We start from the raw sequence: 26,917 nt of genomic DNA on the forward strand, positions 1-26,917 counted from the left end.
TTTCGCGACCTTTTCTAGTGACAAACTTGCTTGACCGGCTATAGTTATAAATGCGATATTTGTCCTCACTGGGCCATCGAATGATATCGTTGATTAGCCAACGTTACTAAAATACACAAAGGCCCATTGTTGGGCTTCAGTGCCACAGCCAATGTTGGTAAATGCGATATTTGTGCTCACTGGGCCAACGAATGTTATCGTTGTTTAGCCACCGGTACCAAAATACACAAAGGCCCATTGTTAGGCGTCAGTGCCACAGCCAATGTTGGTAAATGCGATATTTGTCATCATTGGGCCATCGGAAGATATCGTTGACTAGCCAACGTTACCAAAATACACAAAGGCCCATTGTTGGGCATCCGTGCCACAGCCAATGTTGGTAAATGCGGTATTCGTCACCATTGGGCCAACGAATGTTATCGTTGTTTAGCGAACGGTAGCAAAATACACAAAGGCCCATTGTTGGGCATCAATGCTACAGCCAATGTTAGCAAATGCGATATTTGTCGTCATTGGGCCATCGTATGATATCGTTGATTAGCCAACGTTACCAAAATAAACAAAGGCCCATTGTTGGGCATCAGTGCCACAGCCAATGTTGGTAAATGCAATATTTGTCATCAATGGGCCATCGGATGATATCGTTGATTATCCAACGTTACCAAAATACACAAAGGCCCATTGTTGGGCATCAATGCTGCAGCCAATGTTGGTAAATGCAATATTTGTCGTCATTGGGCCATCGGAAGATATCGTTGATTAGCCAACGTTACCAAAATAAACAAAGGCCCGTTGTTGGGCATCAATGCTACAGCCAATGTTGGTAAATGCGTTATTTGTCGTCATTGGGCCATCGGATGATATCGTTGATTAGCCAACGTTACCAAAATAAACAAAGGCCCATTGTTGGGCATCAGTGCCACAGCCAATGTTGGTAAATGCGATATTTGTCATCATTGGGCCATCGGATGATATCGTTGATTAGCCAACGTTACCAAAATACACAAAGGCCCATTGTTGGGCTTCAGTGTCACTGCCAATGTTGGTAAATGCGATATTTATCGTCATTGGGCCATCGGATGATATCGTTGATTAGCCAACGTTACCAAAATACACAAAGGCCCATTGTTGGGCATCCGTGCTACAGCCCATGTTGGTAAATGCGATATTCGTCACCACTGGGCCAACGAATGTTATCGTTGTTTAGCGAACGGTAGCAAAATACACAAAGGCTCATTGTTGGCCATCACTGCCACTGCCAATGTTGGTAAATGCGATATTTGTCATCATTGGGCCATCGGATGATATCGTTGATTAGCCAACGTTACCAAAATAAACAAAGGCCCGCTGTTGGGCATCAATGCTACAGCCAATGTTGGTAAATGCGATATTTGTCGTCATTGGGCCATCGGATGATATCGTTGATTAGCCAACGATACCAAAATACACAAAGGCCCATTGTTGGGCATCCGTGCCACAGCCAATGTTGGTAAATGCGGTATTCGTCACCATTGGGCCAACGAATGTTATCGTTGTTTAGCGAACGGTAGCAAAATACACAAAGGCCCATTGTTGGGCATCACTGCCACTGCCAATGTTGGTAAATGCGATATATGTCATCATCGGGCCAACGAATATTATCGTTGTTTAGCCAACGGTACCAAAATACACAAAGGCCCATTGTTGGGCATCTGTGCCACAGCGAATGTTGGTAAATGCGATGGTGGGCCAATACAAAATTAATGTTGGCTACGGAACGAACCTCGTCCCACCGTTTTCCCTACCGTTGGCACCGTGGGCCCCAACGAAAATGCTACTAGGGCTATAAGCTGTTCGATGACTTGAATGTGATCCATTGTAGAGAATCCTTTTCGAAAGCCCGCTTGCTCTATGGGTATATGTTTTTCGATTGTAGAAGAAAGCCTTCTCTGTAGACATGATGCGAATAATTTGTAAATACTCGACATAAGGCTTATAGGTCGGTAGTTAGAAATGTCGGCCGGGTCTCCTTTTTTGTAGAGTATTATAATGTCTGACTCTGTCCATTGCCCAGGGACCACTCTCTGAGTTAAAATCAGGTTAAAAAGATGTGCAAGATGAGAAAGCAGTATAGGAGCGACAGCTTTTAGAATGTCATTTGTAATACCATCATTTCCGGGGCTCTTCTTGGATTTTAAGATTTCAAGAGCTTTTCTAATTTCCGTTTCATCAAACAACTCTACTTCGTTACTTTGGGTTCCATTGCACTTTATTGTGGTTGTTATTATATCTGGTGAATTTTGGGTGTCAGTTTTTGCATATAGATCCGCATAGAATTTCGTCGCGTGTTCTAATATTTCATCTCTATTTTTTGTGTATCGTGACTGTGATTTTAGTCTAGGTATCCAATTTTTTTCTCTATCAAGTTCTTTGAAGGCTTGTTTTGTGCTTCCCGTGGAAAGGAGATGTTTTTCAAGTATGTTTAAGCGGTATTGTTTATAGTCTTTCTTTATTTCTTTATTCACTTTTTTGTACAACAAAGAGAGTGTAGTTTTGTCTTCTTTTGATAGAGGCTTATTTTTTTGGAGATTGTGTCTTTGATCTATAAGAAGTTTAGTGCTGTCGGAAATTATATTAGTTTTCGAATTACCAGGTGATTTAGAAGCGAATGTGCTTTGTAAAATACACTTTTCAACAGCGTCGTAGAATTCTTGAACCTTCTCGTTCTGTGATAATTGTAGTTTTGATAGATTGGTGTGTAAATTATTTTGGAGAAATTGCTCATTTTCTTTTGTAAACACACGCTTTGTATTTTGTGTGAACATTACTCGGCTCCTTTTTGGTTGATTTGCTATGTAGGTTGCTCTCAAAAATCTATGGTCCGAGTTGAACTTTATATTAAGGACTTCAAAGTTTTTAATTTGTTGTTTTTTGGCTACCATTATATAGTCGATTTCGTTCTTGATTTCTTTATTTGGTGCTAACCATGTCCACCTCTTGCCAAGGCGTTTTTTGTACAGTGTATTTACTATGGTTAGCTTATGTGTTTCATTGCGAAGTCTATTAATCTCTGGCCTCTCTCGTTTCTTATACCATAACCGTACGAGCCGGTTATTTGACTTTCTTCGCGTTTAGTTTGACCGATCTTGGCGTTGAAGTCTCCTAGGAGAATCAAATTTCTATTATTTGGTGATAGTATGCTGTCTAAAGTGGAGTAAAACTCGTCGATAGAGTCATTGCTGGCTTCGGATGTCGGGGCGTAAATTTGAATCAGTGTAAGCGGCTTGTTATTAAATCGCATGTTTAGAACGGCTATTATATCTGATATTCCATCGAAACTTATTATATTATTTTTATACTGCTTTTTTATAAGAAAGCCGACTCCGTACAAACCTTGTGTTTCTCCGTAATAGCATAAAATATTTTTGTCATCTTCTATGATTCCATAACCATGCCGACGAGTTTCAGAGAGACCTATGATATCGTATTTTACTTCAGACAGAGCGTTTTGCAGTTCTATCATTTTTGGCGTTGTAGACAGAGTACGGGTGTTATACGTGCATAGGTATGTATAGTTTCTGTGAGCTTGAGCTTAATTTTTTGCTTGCTGGAGGGTTGTGGTCGAGCTCCCCACGGTGACCGGCCGGCTTGGGGATCGGTACTTGTTCTTTTCTATCTAAAATGTAACTTGCAGATGATGGGGCGGGAGAGGCGCTGTTTAGTTTTTTTCTTGAGGTTCGCGGCTTGTGCCGGGATTATTTTGTGCTGTATTTAGCTGTGCCGGGCGTAGGTAACCAACTATACTCTCTGGTTTGTTTTTCTTGAAGATTTGTTTTTTAATTTCCTCATTGTTTCTGGTTTCCGCTGCGCTGGCTGTCTCTGGCGATTCCGATAGTAACCTTTTGTTGGAACTTCGATTTATAGGCGACTGGTTTGATTTACGTGGATTAAGGGTCACTATTTTATCATAGCGTAGAGCAACCATTTTTCCAGCCTCTTTCTCTCGTTTCAGGTCTTCCTGAAGGGCTCTTCGTTTTTGGAGAACGTTGGGGGAAAAATCTTCTTTTATATAAATACCAGAATTCTCTAACGACTTTTTTTTCCTTAAAAGCTCTAATTTCCTACTTGTCGTCGTGAATGTCACAACTACTGGCCTGATTTTTTCGCTTGGTTTACCCAATCGACTGACAGTTTCAATTTCCCATTTTTGACATTCGATTTTCATTTTTGTATTGATGATGTCCAAAATTAGGCTTAGCAGGTTATCGTAATGTTTCTCTGTCTCTTTTACCCCAAAGAAAACCACATTTTTCCTTCGAATTTGTCTATCCAAGAAATCTATCGTTTTCTGTTGTTGTTCTACTTTAATTTCTAGTTGATTTGTTCGTGTCTCCATAAAACTAAACCTGTCATCTATATTTTTGTTTATCGATATCTTTATATTTTCTTCCATTTCTTTCATTGTAATTTTTTGAGAGTTTAAATCAACCTGTATAGCTGCTAACATTTGCTTTATCTCTTCCATTTTTGAGTTTGGAGACCTCTTGCGGCGAGTAGCGTAACTACAATGATGTCGATCGTTATCGTAAAGTAGCTGGTGATGTAGTTCTTCAGTGCTCCGCTAGATGGCGCTATTATAAACACTTGTGTATATTTCTTTTTTTTGTGCCGTATTTTCGTGTATATTACTTTTGGGTATTTTCTAATAGTCGCACTGATATCAGATCAAGGCCTATTGACTTCCTTGGAATGACGTGACCCTTCATAATTGTACATGTGTGCTCCGTTTCTAGAGCTGTATTGCCAGTAATTACCATAAAAATATTTTACTACAGCAACATTGCTAGAACTGGCTTTGTCTATACGATTTCTAGGAACAAATCCAATTATTTTATCAAATATATTTTGATTTGTATTTTATGAAGTAGTCAAAGTCATTATGACTTTGACTACTTCATAAAATAATAAATAATAAATAATAATTTACATATGACTTAGTCATAAGTAAATTATTTTTTGAAATATGTATATTATCATCTATTTCAGTTTGTATTTGTCTATGTTCATAAAATCTTTGAAGGGTAGACGTGCCTCTACCCTCCTCGATAAAATTTAAAAAAAAAACTTTGTCAATAGGCCTCTTTGATAGGCCTTGATTTGAGTCTGGCCGGTAAGAACATAGACGAGACAAAAGTCTGTTATGTCAATGCTGTCATTTAAGTCATTTAACGCCAAAAATATAAATTTTCATATAAAACGATTTATTCACTTGAAATATATTTATTTACCTATTAATTTAAAAATAAAAACTATTCATATGTACGAGCAACATATCTAAATGCGTCTTCGCACAGACTTAGTTAAATTTAAACCGTTGTCGTTCTTCCTTCCTTGCTGTATTATGTATCCGGCAATGGTGACTTCATTAACAATTCTTATCCGGATTATGAAAAGCCCTAATATGTTTGTGTGGAAACCGTTGTAGTAAACCAGAAACAGCGATAATTTCAAGGTAAGAAATATATCAATCTTTAAATAAAAATGAGCGTACTAATTACCAAATTCAAATATAATAATTTAATCTTACTATCTTTTTTTTTTAATATCCCGTAAGTCCCGCGGACGCTATATCGCGCGTCCGAAATTATAATCTAAATTCATCATAGATGTAAAACCTCTCATTGTTTACGAGTAAGCTGGTAAATTTAGACCTTAGGAATTAGCGACGTTAGTAATTAGGAAGTTAGATTATATTGTTTAATTTGCGCATATATTCGAGCGCGGCCTTACGTAGTGCGGACGTGTTTGTATTCTATGAGAGTTATTAAATTAAATAAAAATAGTACTTGCGTTTAAATGTAATGTCGTCGCGATGTGGTGGCTGTGACGACCTAATTTATGATATTTCCTATATGGAATGTTCAAAGGAAGCATGTAAAAGACTGTTTCATCTTAAGTGTTTGGCGTTGTCGACGGAGACGTTTGAAACGTTCACGGACGAGTACAAGAACCAGTGGTTGTGCCCAGGATGTGCCTGCTCGAGGCCGAAGCGCGACGATACACCGGTAAGAGGAAAAATCATGGACCAGACCTTCACTCCTACGAGTAATGTTAATACTATACGCGGCAATCGTCATCAGATGGATGTTTCTTTGAATGAAAATGATTCTAAAATATTAGATGCACTTAGTGGCTTCCGGACCGAGATTTTGATTCGGTTGGATAATCAAGTGGAAGCATTTAAACAGTTAGAGAATCTGTTTATTAAAAATCAATCGGAGTTGAAAGAATTACGCGAGCAAATGAAGGTAGCGCAAGAAAAAATAAGTAACGTTAGCGAACTAGAAGACCAAGTAAAAAAATTGAAAAAAAGAAATGAACAACTGGAGGCTTGCATTAGTGGCATGGAAATTAAAGGAAAAAGTCAAACTTTATCTCCTAGTGCACAAACACCAATACAATCGTATGCAAAGGTGACCACACAGAATCTACCCGCGGTGTCAGAAAAATTGCGCCCAAACAACTCACCAGCGGCAGGTACCAAACTTCCCATTACGTCATCACAACAAAGTGGGGCCACTAAACAAGATAGTTCACGCGCGGATATAAAGCAGCCAGCGGGCAACACTACTTTGGTAGATTTATCAAGTATAAATAATACCGAGAAAATTATGGAAAATATCGAAAGTAATGAAGGTGAATGGGAAGAAGCAAAGAGGAAAAAAAGGAGAAGTAGGTTCCCTAATAACGAAGTAAAAATAGGTGCCAAATCGAACGCGGGAGATATTCAAGGTGCAGAACGTAAAAAATATCTGCATGTATGGCGGTTAAAAAAAGGAGTAACGGTAGAAAAACTAGAAACATACGTCAAAGAAATATGTGGAAATGATTGTGTAGTAAAGGTGGAGCAAATAAAACATAAAACGGAAAGAGACTATGCATCTTTCATAATAAGTGTTCCAGAAAGTTATTACGATCAATTGTGTGACCCGACTGTTTGGCCCACTGGCGTCGAGTTCAGCGAGTGGGTGTGGTTTCGAAAACCCAGAGACCCTAAATATATCCCAAAATCAAACATTTGAGGTATATTACCAAAACGTGCGAGGACTTCGAACAAAGTTGGAAATTTTTTATTTAGGATTGGCGTCCTCAAGTGCAGATTTGTTTGCAATTACAGAATCAGGATGCAATCAGTCTATTACCGATGCTGAAATAATACCGCGGGGCTATAACATTGTCAGATGTGACCGCACAGATGGACGAAAACAAGGCGGCGTGTTTCTCGTGGCCCCACCGCGCATCGGGCTAAGGAGCGTGCAGTTGCCGGGTGACGTCACCGTGAGCGATAAGGTGTTCGAACTCGTCTGTGCGAATGTGTACAAGCGGGATAAGTTGTTGTTTTTGTGTTGCGTTGTTTACATACCGCCCAATAGTAAAGAATGCGATTATTTGTTTTTATTTAGGATTATAGAACAATTATGTGTTTCGCATAGCCGAGTAGTGGTGGTAGGAGATTTCAACTTACATTCTTGTACTACCTATGTTAGCGATTATTTTGAATTTTTTCAGACTTATTGTGGATTCAGTCAGAGAAACAAAATAGAAAATTGTAACAATAGACATTTAGACCTTGTTTTAACATCATTGGGGGAGAATGTTACCGTACGCGCAGCGTCGGAGGTGCTGGTGCCGGTTGACGCGTACCATCCGCCGCTTGAGGTGTCGGTGTCGGTGCCGCGGGGCGGGGCGCGGGGGCGCGGGGGCGCGAGCCGCTCCGACGCTGATGCCGACGGTCAGGCGCAACACAGGTGGAACTTTGCTAAGGCAGACTATCCGCAGTTATACGCGTCACTATCGTCCATTGACTGGACTCCGCTATATAATTTTAATACTGTAGAAGAATGTATGCGTTATTTTTACGAAATTATCAACAGCGTTATAACCGAATATGTGCCTAAAAAAACGCAAAGGCCTTGTTCTTTTAGATACACTTATCCTGATTGGTATAGCGCTGATGTTATTCGTGAAATAAAGTCTAAAGCGGCCCTTCATAAAAAATATAAAGTTGAAAAATCCTCTGAAACTTATAACGCGTTTGCAAAGTGTAGGGCACGGGTAAAATATTTGATTAAAATGGCTTACGTACAATATCAGGAACGGGTCCAAGCTCATCTGAAGGAGGACCCAAGGGCTTTTTGGAACTATGTGAAGTCTAAGACCACGCATGGTAGCACTCAGAAGATTTTTAAGGACGGAATGGCTCTCCACGAGAACGAGTGTGCTAAAGAATTTGCAGAGTTCTTTCAATCTGTGTATAGCACCGTTCCAGCGGAGCTGGACGTGAACGCAGCCGTCGCGGAGGCAGAATGCGTGTCAAGCTCCTTGCGAATACACTTTGAAATGCTGCATTTGGCTGATGTGATGAGAGCTCTGAAGAACCTTAAACCAAAGCGCTCGGCCGGACCTGATGGCATCCCGGCTTTTTTATTTAGAGACTGCCGGTTTGTGTTAAGTCAACCGCTTCTACATATTTATAACACTTGTTTGCGCGATGAAGTGTTCCCAGAGTTATGGAAAACAACTCGTGTAGTCCCGGTTCCTAAAGGGGGAGGTGGCACGGGGGTTGATGGATATAGGCCGGTTGCAGTGTTGTCCACGCCCGCAAAAGCTTTTGAGTCAGCGCTACAAAATATGATTTATAAACAGATACAGAGCCAGCTTTCGGACGCGCAACACGGGTTTCGGCCGGGTTGTAGTACAACTACTAACTTGCTCAGCTACGTGTCCCAGATTATGCCAGTGGTGGACAGTGGGGGCCAGGTTGACGCCGCCTATTTTGATTTTAAAAAAGCGTTCGACGTCGTCGATAATGACATCCTGCTAAGAAAGTTGGCTGGCGTAGGCTTGACTCCTCACTTATTGAAATTCTTTGCGAGTTACATGACTGACAGGCGGCAGTATGTGGAGTACGCCGGACACAGGTCGGATCCTTATGTTGTGAGGTCTGGAGTAAGTCAAGGAAGCAACCTTGGTCCTTTAGAATTTATTATAATGGTAAATGACTTGCCCCAGATTATCAGACATGCGGGATGCTTACTGTTTGCGGATGATTTAAAGTTATTTTTACCCATAAATAGTGCTGCAGATTGCGTCAAATTCCAGAGCGATATAGACAGGGTCGTTTTATGGAGTGAAAGTAACAAGTTATATTTTAACTCATCCAAGTGCGTGACTATTACTTTTTCTCGTGCGCACACCCCTATCTATCACGACTACTATATCCAAGCCGAAAATTTAAAAAAAGTGACAGAGGTTAAAGATTTAGGTTTAAAATTTACATCTGATTTGAGATTTCGGGATCATATTAAAAATATTTGTAAAAAAGCTTACAGGATGCTTGGTTTTGTACTGCGTCGGTCTCACAGCTTTACGAACATTGGAGCAGTTGCGGCTTTATATAATGCTCTCGTCCGCAGCAATCTCGAATGTAATGCAGTAATCTGGGCTCCGCATGAGGCGAAATACCAGTTAATGATCGAACGTATACAAAATAAATTTATTCGTTTTCTGTATTTACGACAATATGGAGTATATCCTTTTTACCCTCTTATGTATCCCACGTTGTTTGTCCTGGGCATGGTGGGATACAACGAGTTGCAGGTGCGCAGAGAGCTGTGTCTGGCGACATACTTGTTCCGATTGCTGCGGGGGAAAGCCTACAACAGTGTTGTGTTGAGCTGTGTGAGCCTGTACGTGCCCGACAGGTACGTGTGGCGGCGGCTCCGGCCGCGGCTGCTGGCCGAGCGGCGCGGGCGCACCAACCTGCTCGGGAAGGCGCCGCTGACGCGCGCGGTGCGGACCCTTAACCTAGTCGCCGAGAACATTGATTTGTTTTGGTGTTCTCTGACTGAATTCACTAAGTCCACATTGTTCATATTATGTTATATGCGACATAACATCAATTAGAGATATACATATGTTAGATAGATATATAATTATATATGTTAATAGTTGCACTATTGTCTTAGGTTTAGCACCTGTAAAGATAGTTGTAAGTGTGGAAATAAATAAAATAAAAAAAAAAATAAAAAAATATTTTGTTTTAGAAAGTGAATCATGGCTTGAGCGTGAGATAATAATATAATCCTGGCCCGTCATATGATTTCTTGGAAAAAGCTCAAAGGGCACGTATCTGCTGCATATACAGACTAGTTTTCCGGTGACCAAGAACGCTGCGTGGAGCTGTGGAGCAGAAATGTCCGATAACCGGATAGATGTAATAACAACTTGTAACCATTTGCCATATCAATGTATGTATTCATATATATTGCTCCTAATATATATACACTAATCCTAATAGGAATGAAAATATTTATATCTTAATAATACGTAACTTTTTGTAACCTTTTATATTTGACGAATTTTTAAATATAGTACCAAATCATTATCTTATAACGTATTTCTTTATTTATTTGTGATATGCTAATTTAAGAGCCAAACAACGTGCACACTAGCACCACTGCTAAAATAAATATTCGTGATTATTTAAGTTAAGTTTAAATTTTACAGGTATTTAAAAAAAGTGGCCGCTACTGACTGTATTGTGTATTTAAGTACCTTTTGAATACATCAAACTAGTTTTTATGTTGCTGGATTCGTCAATCTATGAGCTCAAAACAAAAACGGCCGCTTTAGTTTTGAACGGGTAGGTTGACGAATCCAGTAACATAAAAATTAGTTTAATGTATTCAGCAGTGGCGCTAGTGTGCACGTTGATGGGCTCTTAAAAACCTGACCCCAACAAAAAATAAAATAATACAAAAAGAAATTCCCTCTCCGGGATTCGAACCCAGGACCATTAGCTTCCTGAACTGGATTACTGCCAATACCCGCTAGGCTAAACGGGTTGTCAATTCTAATTACAATGGTATCCTACCGAGCGCTAGTAGTATAAACGAACTTTTGAAGGGGACATTTTTTTGTATGGAGTTATCGTTCTTCTCCTAGTGAGTATTATATTCTTTGTATCAGATTCTGTAGAACTAACCTCTTTGGAACGGTTCTGTGTAGTTTTCTTCCTTTATCTTCCGAGTTTTAAACATAGGGTAGAATCCGTTATGAAGTGTTATTTTAAATTTTCGCACTGAATAATAAAGTAAATGAGCTTCCCACAATTGTACATATACTTCACTAATAACTGCACCTTTTTAACACTGTTTTACGTTGATTTTCTTACTATTCGATTTATGCTTTACAAAATAACAAGGACTCGATGTAAACACGGGCACAGCAGCGCCCTCTCTCATGAGACTTTTACTTTGGGAATACTGGATAGAGATCTGCTAACCACGATACATGTAATCAATTTAAAGGCCTTTAACAGGTTGGTCAACCCAGGTTAAGGTTGGCTTGTTGGCCAGGGTATGATTGCATTTTAACTTATTTGGTAGCTGCGATAGCACACTTTTCCGTTCTTAATGCACAGGCCAGGAGACTCAGAAGAACGATAATCAGTCTACCTTACAGAATGTCTAGAATTAGACCAAGATAAGTCTGCAATGATTTTCATAGCACACACAGTGCAAGCGTTATTTTAAACGACAAACTTCTATGAAATTATGATGTTCAAATAACAATTGCATTGCGAGTGCTATCAAATCGTTGCAGACTTAACTCTAGTCAAGCTAAGTCTACAGTTGTGATGATGTCATTTGTCAAAGTTTGAAAAGCTGGCATCAGTGTGTGACTGAAAAGGTTCATTTTAAGCTTCACAGGACAAGGTACTCACCCCAACGTACACACATCCAGCCACAACAAGTCCGAACTTGACCGACGCGGAGGGGTCATGCGGGCCCGTCCACAGCGCGCAAGCCAGAAGCACCAGGAGCCCAGTGATCAGGGCCTCAACAACCATGGCAGCCAGGGGGCTGAACCCATTCGCTGGGAGCGTCACGCCTAGCGCTGGTATTTCTATAACCAAGCAGTGTGTGACTGAAAAGACTCGTTTTAAGCTTCACAGGACAAGGTACTCACCCCAACGTACACACATCCAGCCACAACAAGTCCGAACTTGACCGACGCGGAGGGGTCATGCTGGCCCGTCCACAGCGCGCAAGCCAGAAGCACCAGGAGCCCAGTGATCAGGGCCTCAACTACCGTGGCAGCCAGGGGGCTGAACCCATTCGCTGGGAGCGTCACGCCTAGCGCTGGTATTTCTATAACAAGGAGTAAACGTAGTAAAGCGTCGGCTATGAAACGCTCGCTCGACGCTGACGCCGACCACCATACTTTTACATTGGTTAAAAGTTAAAACAATTGTATGGTGGTCAGTATAGTGCACTTGGACAAAGTTACTCGATCAACACTTTAGTATTGAGGGGATTTTGACAAATTGTAAATCGTCATTTTATTGGCGGCCATATTGGATTTGCATTGTTTTCATTAGGCAGGTAACAGGATACCTACTCTATTCTATGTTAGTACCTCACTTGCGCGTAAGTGTCAAGCCGTTTCATTTGATACCACACCATATTGGGGCAGTTGAGAAAAACTGAAAAATATGTAGCCATCACAGATTTACAGTAAAGCATGACTCACTCATGAGGTATCCGACATTTCGTTATTTATAGAAAGCATCACGAGATCACCGGTCACCTAAGCTGTATAGAAAATGAAGAGTCGGTTGCCTATTAGGCCCGGACCCGGGTCGTTCTAGCATCAGTCATTCTTAACATGAAAAGATGGCATATCATACTATTTTGTGCAGTTGGTTCTTTTTTTTGTCGATATTTCATACGACCCCCCACAAGGTGGGCTGATGACCTGGTAAGGTCACCGGAGTCCGCTGGACCGGTCATTGTAGCACTCTTTGCTGTGGCTGATATGATGCTGATGATTTCATACGAACCGTTTAGAATTCTCTGTGGCGTTATAGAGTATAGAGCGGCATAGCCAAGTGTGGCGCCTATCATTTGCGCGACCGTGTACGCCACGGCTAGCAAGATTGGCGTGCGACCGAGCAGCGTGGACGCCAGAGTGATGGCTGGGTTCATGTGCGCGCCGGATACTTCGCCGAATGCCTGTAATTATAGAATAAAACCATGTTTATTGATTAAGCACAAACACACGTAATAAAATTGTAACTAGACTTTTAAAGCGTACGCAGTATGTATGACACTTGTGTCAAGAGATACCGCTCACTCGCAGGTGGTAGTGTACCTACAGCAGTGTTTTTTGTAAACAATACCTAGTTGTTGCTTAAAACTGATATTTATTCAAAAATAGAAATTAAGAAAGTATAATTTATATACATATAAAATAAAAATATATTTATTCCACGAAAATAAATAATACAACGATCCCCACACTAGGCTCAGCCTGTATCGTGGGAATCTAGATTTAATCTAAATCTATTAAACAAATTTTAACAATGACCGGTTGTTGAATAGAGAAAGAGCAAATAAAATAAATAAATGAATAATCGGGAGCAAAAAAAAATAGATTTTTTAAAACCTAAAGGTGGCGTTAAATTGTACCTAACCGCGCGTTTAGGAAGAGTCTGACTGCACTAAACTCGGAATATTTTTTTAGGACCCTATCCTCGTGCCGCCCAATGTAATTAGGATGTACAATGAGTTTCGATGGAATGTCAACCTTAATAGAAAACAAATTAGGCAGCATTTCATTTGTCTCGTAAAATTTTCGAACAAATGAAATTCAACCCAATACAAAAAGATTCTAATTTCCTTGGCTATAATTTTGTATGGTGGGCGGCACGAGGCTATAGTTAGGATGCCAGTTAGGACGATTGATTAAGTACCTAAGGTGTGTGAAACGTTTTAAACGGACTTTATACCTATGTTACATTTTTTTGGTATAAAACATACCACTCAAAATCATAACTCTCCTTTTGCTTACCCGTAGTCGGGTAAAAAGTATATTTTCGATCACATTTCTTTAGTATCTACATAAACAAACACTTAAGACTAACTAGGTACATGTATGGAACACATCCAAGACACAGGAACAAATATTTGAACTAAACATGGTAGTTAGCCCAGCCCTGTCTAGATAAACTAACCGGTCACCCGTTCGGTAGATAAGGTAACAGTTAATATTTGTTTTATAAACATGAATAATTGTTACACAAGTCTTGAAAAGTACCCTTTGTTCTGTACCTACTCGAATTCAACTTGTTGACCGAAGCGTTAGCGAAGGTCTCCGATTCAGCTTGGGCAAAAATGCATAGCCGGATGTTCTCGCCAGGTCACAAATTTTGTGAACAAGTTCAATGATTAAATAGAACTTTCTGTCTATTCACTTTGGGAAATTTTAGAATGGTGGGGCATTTTTTTCAGTCTTAATTCTTATATTGTGCTCGCGAGGTTTACAGCTCAGTAACCAAGTATCGATCATATATGCTGCATGCACTTGAAAAAATTATGATCAAAAAAATCGAGATGGCGAGAAATTTTCTAAATGTCAAAAAACCAATTACTTAAATATATCTAAATATTAAAATATTTTAATCTAAAAGACCTGCGCGGGCTGTACCGGGTGCAAAGGTGGATTATTTTAATATTTAGATATAAAACTTACTTTTGTATTATGATTATTTATGTACCTTTAACCTTTTGTATAATAAATAAATATATATATTTATTACTTAAAAATAAATTAATAACTAGCTTAAATGTAAAATATGCCCTTGAGGCATTGTACCAAGGATGCTGGCGGCATTTCCCCGCTGTATCGCAATGCTGATACGTTGTGCGAGGTAGCCGCCAGCTCTTCGGTCACCAGTTACGTCAACCAGACGCTTCGCGATTTCTGCGATCAACTTATGCGCGTCCCAGGACCCCATGGATCTACAGGTTTTTGTAGATCTGTAGAAATTGGATGATGCCTAGGCTTAGATACAATAAATGAATACCTGTATTAGACACAGCACTACGAAGCCAAAAGCCAGAGCCGGGTTCGCCAAAGGCGGGCCTATTAGTGTGTCAGTCTGTGAGATCTTAGGCACCAATGACGCGATGCCTAGCAGCACCAGCAGTGCTGTCGCTACCAACTCTCCTAGTACGGCGCGCCAGTACACGCGGATGGCTCCGCTCACGCCCCGGGCTTCGTCTGAAATATAATATATACAAAGAGATTAGATAGTATAGAGGGCTATTGCCAAAGTAAATTTTGTAGTCACAGTACATTTACTGCCATCTATCGACACAAGATTAAAACTTAAAATAAAATTGAAAATGTATAAATTAATCAAAATATGTTTACGGATAAATGATTTTGAATTTTTATTGTTCCATACTGACCCAATTCGAGGGGTGCGTGGTCAAACCCGATAAGTCGAGTAAAAGGGTTTTTGAAATTAGAACTATATGTGACATGCGTAGAATTTTTATTTGAATGATAAAATATTTGGATTTATCGGGTTTGACCTCCAAACCCTCGCCATGTCCTTTCACTGATATGTATATTTAAAATTGTTAAATATCAAACGGTGTCGTCAACGCCATCTGGCCGAGAATAGGCCAAAGGTAATGGCGCCATCTATTCGAGAACGACTTTTTCTTGATTTCCGAGGCACGTTTTTTTTCTTAGACTTTATTTATCTTATACGGAGTTATCTCTGATATAAATAAATAAATAACGACCTCCTAGCCTAGTCGGTAGAGTCACACCAAGCAAAGTCTGCAGGGATTTTGATAGTACGTCATAATTTCATAGAAGTTTGACGTTTAAAATGACACTTGCACTGCGTGTGCCAAAATCACTGCAGACTTTTCTCGGTCTGACTTTAGTGACCCTGCCTACGAAGCAGGAGGTCCCGGTTTCGAATCCTGGTAAAGGCATTTATTTGTTCTTGAGGTATGGATGTTTTCTATGTATATATAAGTATTTGTATAAAGGCCCTTACAAGGATTCAAACCCGGGTCACTGCCGACTATTAGGCGAGGAGGCCATCAAATATAAATATTTAGACGCGCCTCATGTGGAAAGGCACTGAAAGCTGACTGTAAATGGCGCCAATGTGGACGCATCTTAAGTACGGGTCCATATTGGGTCGCATAATAATTGATTGTCCTAATGTAATGTTACGCATAAAACTCATTTTGCATAATTGTTATTGTGCTGGAAATATTAACATTTCTGAAAAATTATAACACAAACCTAACCTACCCTATTCTACACAACCTATGCAAAATATTTTCGAAAATACTTTCTGTTTCAGCTGGAGAAAAAATATGCGAAAAGAGATTTATGCGTAACATTACATTATGACAATCAATTATTATGCGATGAGATAGGATCCCTTAAGTACCGTAAAATGGGGTGAATTGGGTGTATAATAAGTGGTTCGGACGTTTGTATTTTATTTTGGGTAGTTCCATTTCATAACTTTGACGATAAAGAGGAAAACCCACCTCACCCCGTAGTGCCTCGTATTTGGGGTGAGAGGGTTTTTCATACAAAGGTGATTTTGGAAGATTGTTGGATCGATTTTTTTTATTATGCGTATTACTATAGCCCCATTTTAAATTTGAATACATTATTTTTGTAGCAGTAGCCTTAAAATCCCTTCTCACCCCCCTCTCAAACCTTCTCTCCCCATTCATAACCCAACTCTCCCCGCGAAACCTACTCACCCCGTTATACGGTACAGCTAAAATTAAAAGGATGAACACTACATAAGTAGAACAATAATAACACTACTTTATCAAGAAGGTGTATGTTTCATGTCAGTCAATTTGAATGATGCCAGACTAAAGGGAATGGATTGTACCTAATTGTTGAAAATTGGAGACGTGCCCACCTGTCATCTGTTTAGATTAAATGTTACATTAACATTTGACGTTTTATAAGGTGATATAATTTTTTCTGGTATAAGTATTAAACTTATATATTTTGCAGTTTGCCGAAATATTATTACATTATTACATAATTATGTATATTATTAATTTATTTTAATTTTTTCTACGTCTCTACGGACGTATTAGTTAGTCTTCCATCTCTATCGATCAGTGTACAAAAAAATGTCTAAACTCGAAGAAAATGATCTCAACGACGCTGGATTTAACGTCTGTATGTTTGTTTTGGGTAGATAAATAAACCATACTGCGTGACCCAGTCACGCTGCCAATGTCATGTGGTTTGTCCGTTTAGGTACCTTTACGTTTTAACGGATAGGTTTATATTTTATGATATTGGAGGCAAACGAACAGACAAACCGCCTGATGGTAAACAATACCGTCGCCCAAGGACACCTGTAACACCAGAGGGGTTACAAGTGCGTTCCCGGCCTTTAAGATGGGACGCTACGCTCTTAATTTTCGTGAAAGTTTGAAGGTCGTATCGGATAAATTACAGTACCTAACACCTACATACAGTAAATAGGAATCTAGGAAATACACTCCATTGTGTTGTTTACATTGTCATACATAAATATGTAGTAAAACAAAATATTCATACAATATAACACAAGAATTGCCATAACTGTTTAATTCATCCATAATATGTAAATACAATATTTAATACATAATAATCAGACATGGCGTCTGAAGGTAAATGCACAACTGTGATGAATTTAATGCAACATAATTCCGTTCCTATTGCCTTTATAACATCATATTTTCTTGAAGTAATGTAGTCTTGTAACAGAAGAATCCGAGTATCGAGATTCCCCAATTTATTAGTCCATATCTCGAGATAGAAGCTACATGGCCATGATAAGAATACTCGTATTCAACGCTAGGCAAACACTTTGTAATCAAACCGATTTCAACTGATTTTCGATAACATATTTGACTACATATAGTCTGCGTGTTAACATAAATTAGAAAAGAGCATATAACCGTGCGAATATATTTAGTGAATAGTTAAAAAGTGAGCACATTAGCCGAATGTAAATATATCCAAATTAAATATGCAAATATTTAGGCTATCATTTTATATTTACATTCTAATAAATATGTATGTACATTGTATTTTATACGAATGCCTACAACAGCTTGGTTGGACTGGTTGAAGGTAAGCAACGCTACCGGTTCGTCATATTTACAATTCGTAATAGATTAACGGGGCAATTCAATAAAGCTTCGTATTTTTATTGGGATTATATGACTTGATGTATATATATCAAGTCATATAATCCCAAACACGAATCATTGTATAATCAAAATCACGGTGACATAAAACGGTAAGGTGTTACCGGTTTCATCGAATCTGTAATTTTTTACAAGCCTTTATTCCAACTTACCATTTGTACCTAGGTAAGTAAGGAGCAACACTCATGGACAAATTTAGAGAACGCAAAAAAAAAGTTTAATTACTAGTTTAGAAATTACTTTTGGTGCTGGACCGATTTTTGAATTTCGATCGCTGGATTTCGTCACTCGAAAATCATTGGAAAACGGCGAAATGCAAATTTTTTAAATACGAACGATCGAAATTTGGAATCTAGCTTATTGACTACTCGATTTCAATTCTATTAGTAGAATTTAAATGCCTAGAAGTGGAGATATTATTCAACGAAATACACGAAATCGAGTGGTCGAAATTCAAAAATCGGCCCCCTGGACCGATTTTTGAATTTCGATCGCTGGATTTCGTCACTCGAAAATCATTGGAAAACGGCGAAATGCAAATTTTTTAAATACGAACGATCGAAATTTGGAATCTAGTGGTATTGACTACGCGATTTCAATTCTATTAGTAGAATTTAAATGCCTAGAAGTGAAGATATTATTCAACGAAATACACGAAATCGAGTGGTCGAAATTCAAAAATCGGCCCCCTACAATCCAGTAATACCTTTTTTTCTGCGTTCCTCTGAATTAATCCATGTTTGTACAAGTCAAGTCTTGCGAGTTAAATTTTACCCACTATCCGGTTCCTATTCCGATTATGCATACATGGTAAATTGGATGACAATGCAATATTATGGTACCACCGTGCTGATCTGATGGAGACAGGAGGTGGCCATAGGAACTCTGTGATAAAACAACGCAACCTAATTGTGTTTGGGGTTGGTAGAATAGTCTCGATGAGTATAAGTTGCCTGTGGAAAGTAAAGTACAGTCAGAGCTTGTACCAAAAATGAAATTATTGCCATAAAACTTATTATCAACCTAATGCAACCTAGCTTCTAAATAATAATTTAAATTCCCATTGAAAAAACACGAACCGCCCACCTAAAATGCGATGTTTACTGATTTCTCGGATATTTTTAGGACCAGATTCAGAAATCAGTATACAAGAATTGTGACGAGACAAAAACACATATTCTTGCACCTTATTTCCTTCGGATAAAGTTGAAAATTGCTTATAAATTAAATGTTTTCGGTGAGCAGGAGTCAGCGTCCGCGAGTAGAATCGAGAATTATTTTAATTAAATTTGGAGTCATTCCAGAAATGTAAAGCGATGCGGGCGCCAGCGCCACACCCCCGCTGTTATCATTGTATAAATTTAATATGTAATAATGTGTAATGCTACACCGTTGACTATTATAATTATAGAATCGCATTGCATTTCATTTTAATATATACTGTGCACAATTGTAAGCTGTTTATTTCCCAATAAATAAATAAAAATCGAAATATATTAATATAGTTTTTTATGTAATTCGACATTAATAGACCATAACATACATCTCTCAGTAATTGTAATACGTTAGTTTGAATTGGTAGTTGCAGTTACTTGTATTTTATAATTGTTGATGTATTATTATTATTTTTGCTTGTATGTAAATTCGATGTTCACGTGTAAAAGTGCCATTGTGGCCTATTTGCTGAAGAAATGTTGAAGTTTGAAGTTAAAGTTACATTTATTTTCACGGGTCTAATTCTCACAAAATTAAATAAAGTCAATTAAGAAAGCATATAAAATTAATTTTATTTGCAATTTGAAACTAGTATCTATGATATAAAAACTAATTTTATTTTGTTAAATTCTGGGCTCGCAATTCGGTGTTTGGCTACTGATTTTATCTTAAGGCCCCAGTACACAATGGGCCATCGCCGGCCATTGCGGTAGAATGAGATAGCAATATCACTTGCTCCCTCTAACGCATAAATGCGTCCCTTGGAGTGGCATGGCCCATTGTGTACTGGGGCCTTAAGGCCCATTGAACTCGCGCTACGAGTTTTTTTTTCATGTTTTTGCTTCACATGCTTACTTGCTTGCTTTGCTTGAACAGTACTTGTACACGATGTTTATGTAGATTGTTTCAAAGGTGAATAAAGGGTATCATAGCAGACTTGTTTACCTAATTAGGTACCTACGTACATTATATTTCATTTTGACTTCAACGTGTTTGACTTTAACTTCTTTCATTATTTTTTCATTAATTTATTTATTAACACAAAGCATATAAGGTATAGGGACCCGGGTATGTCCTTAAACCACATCCAAGACCACCGGTGGACGGGCAGCAGCGTCCCTCAAATTCGGTGTACTCGACTGCGATCGCCAACCCGCCTGCCAAGCGTGGCGATTATGGCATTCACCCCCTAAAAAAGGGGGAGGCCTATGTTCTTATGGCTGAGATGATGATGATGATGATGATATAAGGTAAATGTACTGGTGCTCGACGCGGTCACAGAATAAATAATAGTACTAGGTACAGAAGACTCTCTAACAAAACGCGTCTGTTACGCTCAGCACAGATATGGCCGCTAGGTGGCGATAGCGCCACGCGCGGCTTATGGCTAGCCACCAAAATTGGTGTGGAACGGATGTACCTGTAACAAAGCGACGAAATCGCGGAGTGAGCCACGCTTGACGCGGTCCCAGCACGTGTCATCTTGAAACTTAAGCCATCGTCAGTAGAGGTGACAGCAAGGTGACATCTATTGGGCATTAGCATGTCGAGCACTAGTACGTTTACCTTACCTACATTAAAAAATTATGACAACGAACAAAGCCCCCTAAGAGTTTACTTTTGCTTTACTCTTAAATATTATCATAAATGTTGGTTTATTGTATACATTTTAAATCAATGGAGTACCTATTTCATTTCACGAAGATTTTCTTAAATGCGTTTGAAAATATGTGTCAACTGTCACATTAATTGTCTTGCATGACAGTAACTTAATGCACAATGCAAGCTATGTGCCCGGTGTCATATAATTTCATATATTACAACTATGTCTTTGTTGCAATATGTATATGAAATTATATATTATTTATCTATTCTTATGTTATGTACAGTCACCAGCAATAATATGTTACTCTTCGAAGGCCGCAAAAATATGTGGCACTCGGCACTCTCTTAGGGCTCAACAAATAAGATCGTGGCAGATATTTTTGCGGCCGTCGTTGTGTAACATATTATTGCAGGTACGCGCAAGCTTTTTTTTTTCTTATATTACTCGTACCAACTATTTTTAAATAAGCGTTGCATATTTGTATGTAAGGTACTGGCAGAATACCAGCGATGTGGCTTGCCGCATCACAATGCTGAGCCAGCGCCTTTTCTGTGCCACGACACATGGCTTCATAATTTTTTAATGTATTAGTTAATAGTTTTTAGTAATTAAGTTGCTTTGCATGTTCTTATCTTGTACTTTTTCAATGCCGTGTATGTTGTGGGTATCAATAAAGAAATTATCTATCTATCTATCTATCTTTTATGTCGTTTTACTTGCCGCAGTTGCTGCTCTAGGCAGCATTCAAATAAAAAAATATATATTTCGATTACTCGTACCTTATCATTCGTATCAAAAAGAATAGATAGCATAGAGGGGTCCTGTCATAGTCACTGTAAATGTAGTGCCATCTATCGACACACGGCTATAACTCAAAATAAACACGTATAAAATTATCAAAAAAATTAATATACCGGGTGTGGCCTGTAATATGAGCAAAAAATTTAACTGTAGGCTGTACTCCTCATACTAACTAACATTTGTTCAGCGACTTTTAAAAATAACTTGTGGTTTGATTTTTAATACACTTTAAACTTTATTCTAAGTCGCAATGTATTGCGAATTTTGTTTTGTTTAAGGCGTGACAAGCAACGTCAATCACAATGATATGGCGTGGCGATGGCGTCCATTGAAGATAATATTTATTTTGTATGAAAAATAGGGAGTCTAAATAATTCATAATTTTTAAAAGTTGTATAACAAAAGTGTCCCCGTTTGAGGAGTACAATCTATGTTTTAATTATTTGCTCATGTTACAGGCCACACCCGGTATATGGATAAATGATTTTATTATTTTTATATCATTTAGACCCATGTTCATTCACTGATATCTATGTGTTAAAATTGTTAAATATGAAACGGTATCGTCACTCCATCTAAGCGAGCATAGGCTAAAGGTGTGTGCGCCATCTATCCGAGAATGACTTTTTCTTGAATTCCGAGGCACATTTTTTTCATAGACATTATTCATCTTATACGAAGTTACATATGTCTTTGTTCGTATCAAACATTTAAAAAACTGAAATATCGTTCTAAATTAACCTTGGATGTTAAGAAGCCAAATATTAGTATTTGGTACAGCTTTTTTATATGTTTGTCCATCGCCCCCGTGTTCCTGTTCCCACCTACTAAGTCACAAATCAATATTATAATACAATATTACGTAAACGAAAATTAATATGCATGAGACGTTGGTTCGAAACGCCGCGTGGGTGACGGATGTATTTATATTTTACACCCAATTTGAAATATTGTTATTGCTTATTTTGACATCTTTAGGGCGTTGTTAGCAAAGCGGCATCGGCATCGTTAGCAAAGGTCTCCGTTCCAACTTGGACAAAAATGCTTTCGTATGTCCGGACTCCGAACGTACTCAACCTGTCGCATTTCTCGTGAATTTTTGTGATCAAGTTCGGTAGTTAGACTGAATTTTTCTGTCATTTAAATGTTCTATTGGCATAAAGGACTTAAGTGCCAGTAGGGCCCACCGTCTATGGCACTAGAACCGTTGTGAATTTGCTTTGATAATGATAACGAAAATTTTTTTTATTTAAATTTAAGCTTATGAAGCTTATCGCGAGGTCTACAGCTCACAGAGCTACTAGTTTAATTACTTAATTATATTTATATTTGGTAATTAGTTCATTGAACCTACTCAGCATGTTCAAATGGGTGTGAATGTTGATATTATTTCCGTGAAGCTGAAAACAAGAGTAGGTATTTATAAACGCGAGTACATTTCACTTCACAAACATCTGGGTCAAAGTCTACGAACGAAAATATTTTTCCTGTCTCCAAAAGCTAAGGATTGATATCAAATTTAGGATATCAATATTATAGTAAGTAGGTACCTATTAAAATACGCGGTATTGAGGCACTCGTTTTGTACCTAATTTGTAATATATGCGAGCGATAGAGAGGCGGGTAACGAAATTTAAGATATTTGTTTTTCTACACGTTTGCACAAATCACGCGAGGTGTTTTCGGCTACTTTTTGAAGCCCCCTACTTTTTGTACTTTTTTGTACTTTTCTTGGTGATATTTGGTGAGGTTTCCTTATATCCCCCCTCCCACAACGTAACATCTATCGTGATTTTTTCGTGATCCTCCTCCCCCTATCGAGGCTCGCGTGATTTGTGCACAAGCCCTAGGCTATCACGACGATATCTTTGGAAAAGGTGGATTAGGAGAGCAGACCCCCAATTAGAAATGGGACATGGCCGGAAGAAGACGGTATCGGTAGGGCCTCAGGAACACAGTGCCATTTTTAGATAAAGGAGTCAGGGTCGCGGTCACTCCGCTGCGGCTTGTGGTTATATAAACACCAGGAAACTATTGTTTTTCCCGCAGGTACCGTCAATGTCAAACTGCCGTATTCGAACTTCAAGATATTCACAAGAGACGACAGTGAGACGACACATACTAGGTCCATTCTAGATGCGTTATAGTTTAGATATCAACTAGTTCTCTTTTGCAGCGCAATTCGGGCAACCAATTTCACTTTTACGTTAGATAGAGTAAGATATCTATTAGATGTGAATTGGATCTCTAAGTCACAAAATTACACACAACAATAAAGTACAATACTAGTGCAGTAACTCGTAGGAGAAAGCGCAAAGCTGCACCAGTGCCTCTAACAAACTCTAAATTTGCCAAAAGACAGTTCTACCATCAATCTGCTAAGCTATATAACACCATAAACGAGCTACTCGATATCTACCCACAGCAACTATATGACTGTAAAAAAATCGTTACTGAATGGCAAAAAATTTTAACATACAAAGAAATTGAATCTATCTTGCTATAAATAGGTCAAGAAATGAATGCTCAAAAAACGTTGTAGAGGGAAATGCTAGGAACACAATTTTTGACTCCATAACTTTGTTTGGACTAGTTAGGAGGTGAACATATCAAAAGTCCCCGGCTGTAGCCCCGCTGCTGGGGGGTAGAGGGGGGTAAGAAGGTCGAATTTTTCGGTTTTTCATTGATATCTTGGAAACTTTGCGTCTTAGCGACATGACTACTAAGACAAACCGAAAGCTGATAAAATTAGTTACAAGTTTTATCCAGTCAAGTTTTTCGATATCATGAATAGTTTTTGAGATACCCGCTCTTGAAAGTTTATTTAGGGATTTAAATTTTATCTTGATATCTACGTCAGTGAAGCTGTTAGGCCATGTTTGGTATCATTTTCGTATAAATCGGGGGTGCTGAATTCATTTATGGTATCACATTGACACCATTCCTAAGAAAAACCAAAATTTAAAAAAAAATATTTTTTTAAATCCCTCTTCATGCATAAACTGCTGAACCAATTTCGTTGAAATTTGGTATATAAATAGTTTCAGTCTCGACACAGAACATAGGATAGTTTTAATAACCAAAAGCATCTTTTGAGGGTGTGAAAAGTGGGGTGGAAATTTGTATGGGGAGTCAATAACCGCTGAACCGGTTTAGATGAAATTTAGGACGGAATACATCTGTGATTTAGATGAAAATGATACCAAACATGACTTCAAACCTTACCTTGAGCAGTATTAACCTCAGGAATTCAGTTTCGTCGACGAAGTTGAATTCCCCCCATACTCTATTTCACAACTTTAAAGGATGATTATTGAGATAAAAAGTATCTTATGTCCTGTCTTGGGACTCGAAATATCTGTATACCAAATTTCAATTAAATCGGTTGAGCGGTTTAAGCGTGAAGAGGAATTAAAAAAAAAAGGTATTTGTTTAACGTTTATATGTTTTTTCTTAGGAATGGTGTCAATGTGATACCAAAACTGAATTCAACACCCCCGATTTATACGAAAATGATACCAAACACGGTCTAGCAGCGTCACTAATGTAGATATCAAGATAAAATTGAAAGCCCTAAATAAACTTTCAAGAGCGGATATCTCAAAAACTATTCAAGATATCGGAAAACTTGACTGAATAAAACTTGTAACAAATTTTATCAGCTTTTGGTTTGTCTTAGTAGTCATGTCGCTAAGACGCAAAGTTTCCAAGATATAAGTGAAAAACTGAAAAATGAGACCTTCTTTCCCCCCTCTACCCCCCAGCACCGGGGCTACGGCCGGGGACTTTTGATATGTTCACCTCCTAACTAGTCCAAACAAAGTTACGTAGTCAAAAATTGTGTTCCTAGCATTTCCCTCTATAACTTCTTATTGCTTGGCCTAAAAATTAAATAAATAAAATAAATAATAAAAACAACACATAGACACATGAACACACACACACACACACACACACACACACACACACACACACGCACACACACACACTAGCACGCATACGCACACACGCATATTAATTAGAAATTTGTCAAAATGCATGGTAAATTGTATTAAAATTTGATTTAGTTTTTAATTTAAAGTATCTTACCCTATATTAAGTATAAGATTAAGACTTAGAGAATTATGGTAAATCTTTGTAACAAATGGAAGAGCGGAGCCTTCTGGCACAAGTATTTGTTTACTTAAAAGAAGGTTCTTGTTGTAGTTCCAGTTAAAAAGTATTATTGTGTAACCAATAAATCATTTTTCATTTTCATTTTCATTTTCATTTTCATATCCTGTGGAAATCGTTCAAGAGTATCTCCAGAATCGCGCAAATGTCAAATTTGTCAGGTTAGATCTTAAACATATCGTTATCGTATCTTGGTGATGTCCAAAAGATATCTATTTCAAAATCCGAATCGGGCCCAAAGATATTTAGACATTTTCCGCCTAAAAGTAGTTAGGTGCAAAAGTGTAAAGATAGATATCTTTGACGTCAACTTTTAACTGACAATTATTACTTATTATTATTAAATAATTTATTTTTTTTAAATTTTATCTAGCGGCACACAAAATACACATAGGTACTCTACATTTCATTAAAATATATGTTATAGTTTCCGAGTACCTAATAATATAGCTGTTGTGACACAATTACATTTTGATTTCGTTTTACTCGTACTGAATTATTTTGGTTATTATTATAACTCTTATCACTATCAGAAATGCAATAAGAGGGTCAGTTAAAATCACGTCCCACGCTACTTTTTGCTACTTTTACTCAATCAACAAAAGATACCTTATCAGTCTTATCAGAATTGGGTGTGTGAAGGGTGAAATTATCAATATCAATCCGACGTATCCAGATAAAGATTACAGTTATCATTTATAAAAAAGTACAGCACCGTGATCGGGTATAAATAAATAATATCGTACATTGAACTTCAACTAATTCGATTTTGTTTTTACTATAGTCACAGAATAAATAATAGTACTAGGTACAGAATACTCACTCTCTAACAAAACGCGTCTGTTACGATCAGCACAGATGTGGCCGCTAGGTGGCGACAGCACGCGCGGTTATGGCTTTCCCCAAAATTGGGGTGGAACGGATGTATATAGGTACTTTTAGCTACCTGGAGCAAAGCGACGAAATCGCGGAGTGAGCCACGCCTTCTATAGTGTCATTTATTTATTTACAAAATATATACAAATACGTA

General features: G+C 38.3%; 1 protein-coding gene across 1 annotated transcript in view; it reads right to left on the bottom strand.

Annotated features, from left to right (window-relative positions):
• Positions 1 to 26,917, bottom strand: part of LOC134665385 (lens fiber major intrinsic protein-like) — a 40,187-nt gene that overhangs the window by 6,053 nt on the left and 7,217 nt on the right. The window contains exons 2-4 of the mRNA XM_063522316.1: positions 14,912 to 15,108; positions 12,887 to 13,058; positions 12,013 to 12,194 (exon numbers count right to left, since the gene is read on the bottom strand). Of these exons, the coding sequence (XP_063378386.1) occupies positions 12,013 to 12,194; positions 12,887 to 13,058; positions 14,912 to 15,108 (551 nt within the window). The remainder of the gene's footprint in view (positions 1 to 12,012; positions 12,195 to 12,886; positions 13,059 to 14,911; positions 15,109 to 26,917) is intronic.

The sequence above is a fragment of the Cydia fagiglandana genome, chromosome 6, assembly GCF_963556715.1.
Source record: "Cydia fagiglandana chromosome 6, ilCydFagi1.1, whole genome shotgun sequence".
Lineage (NCBI taxonomy): Eukaryota > Metazoa > Arthropoda > Insecta > Lepidoptera > Tortricidae > Cydia > Cydia fagiglandana.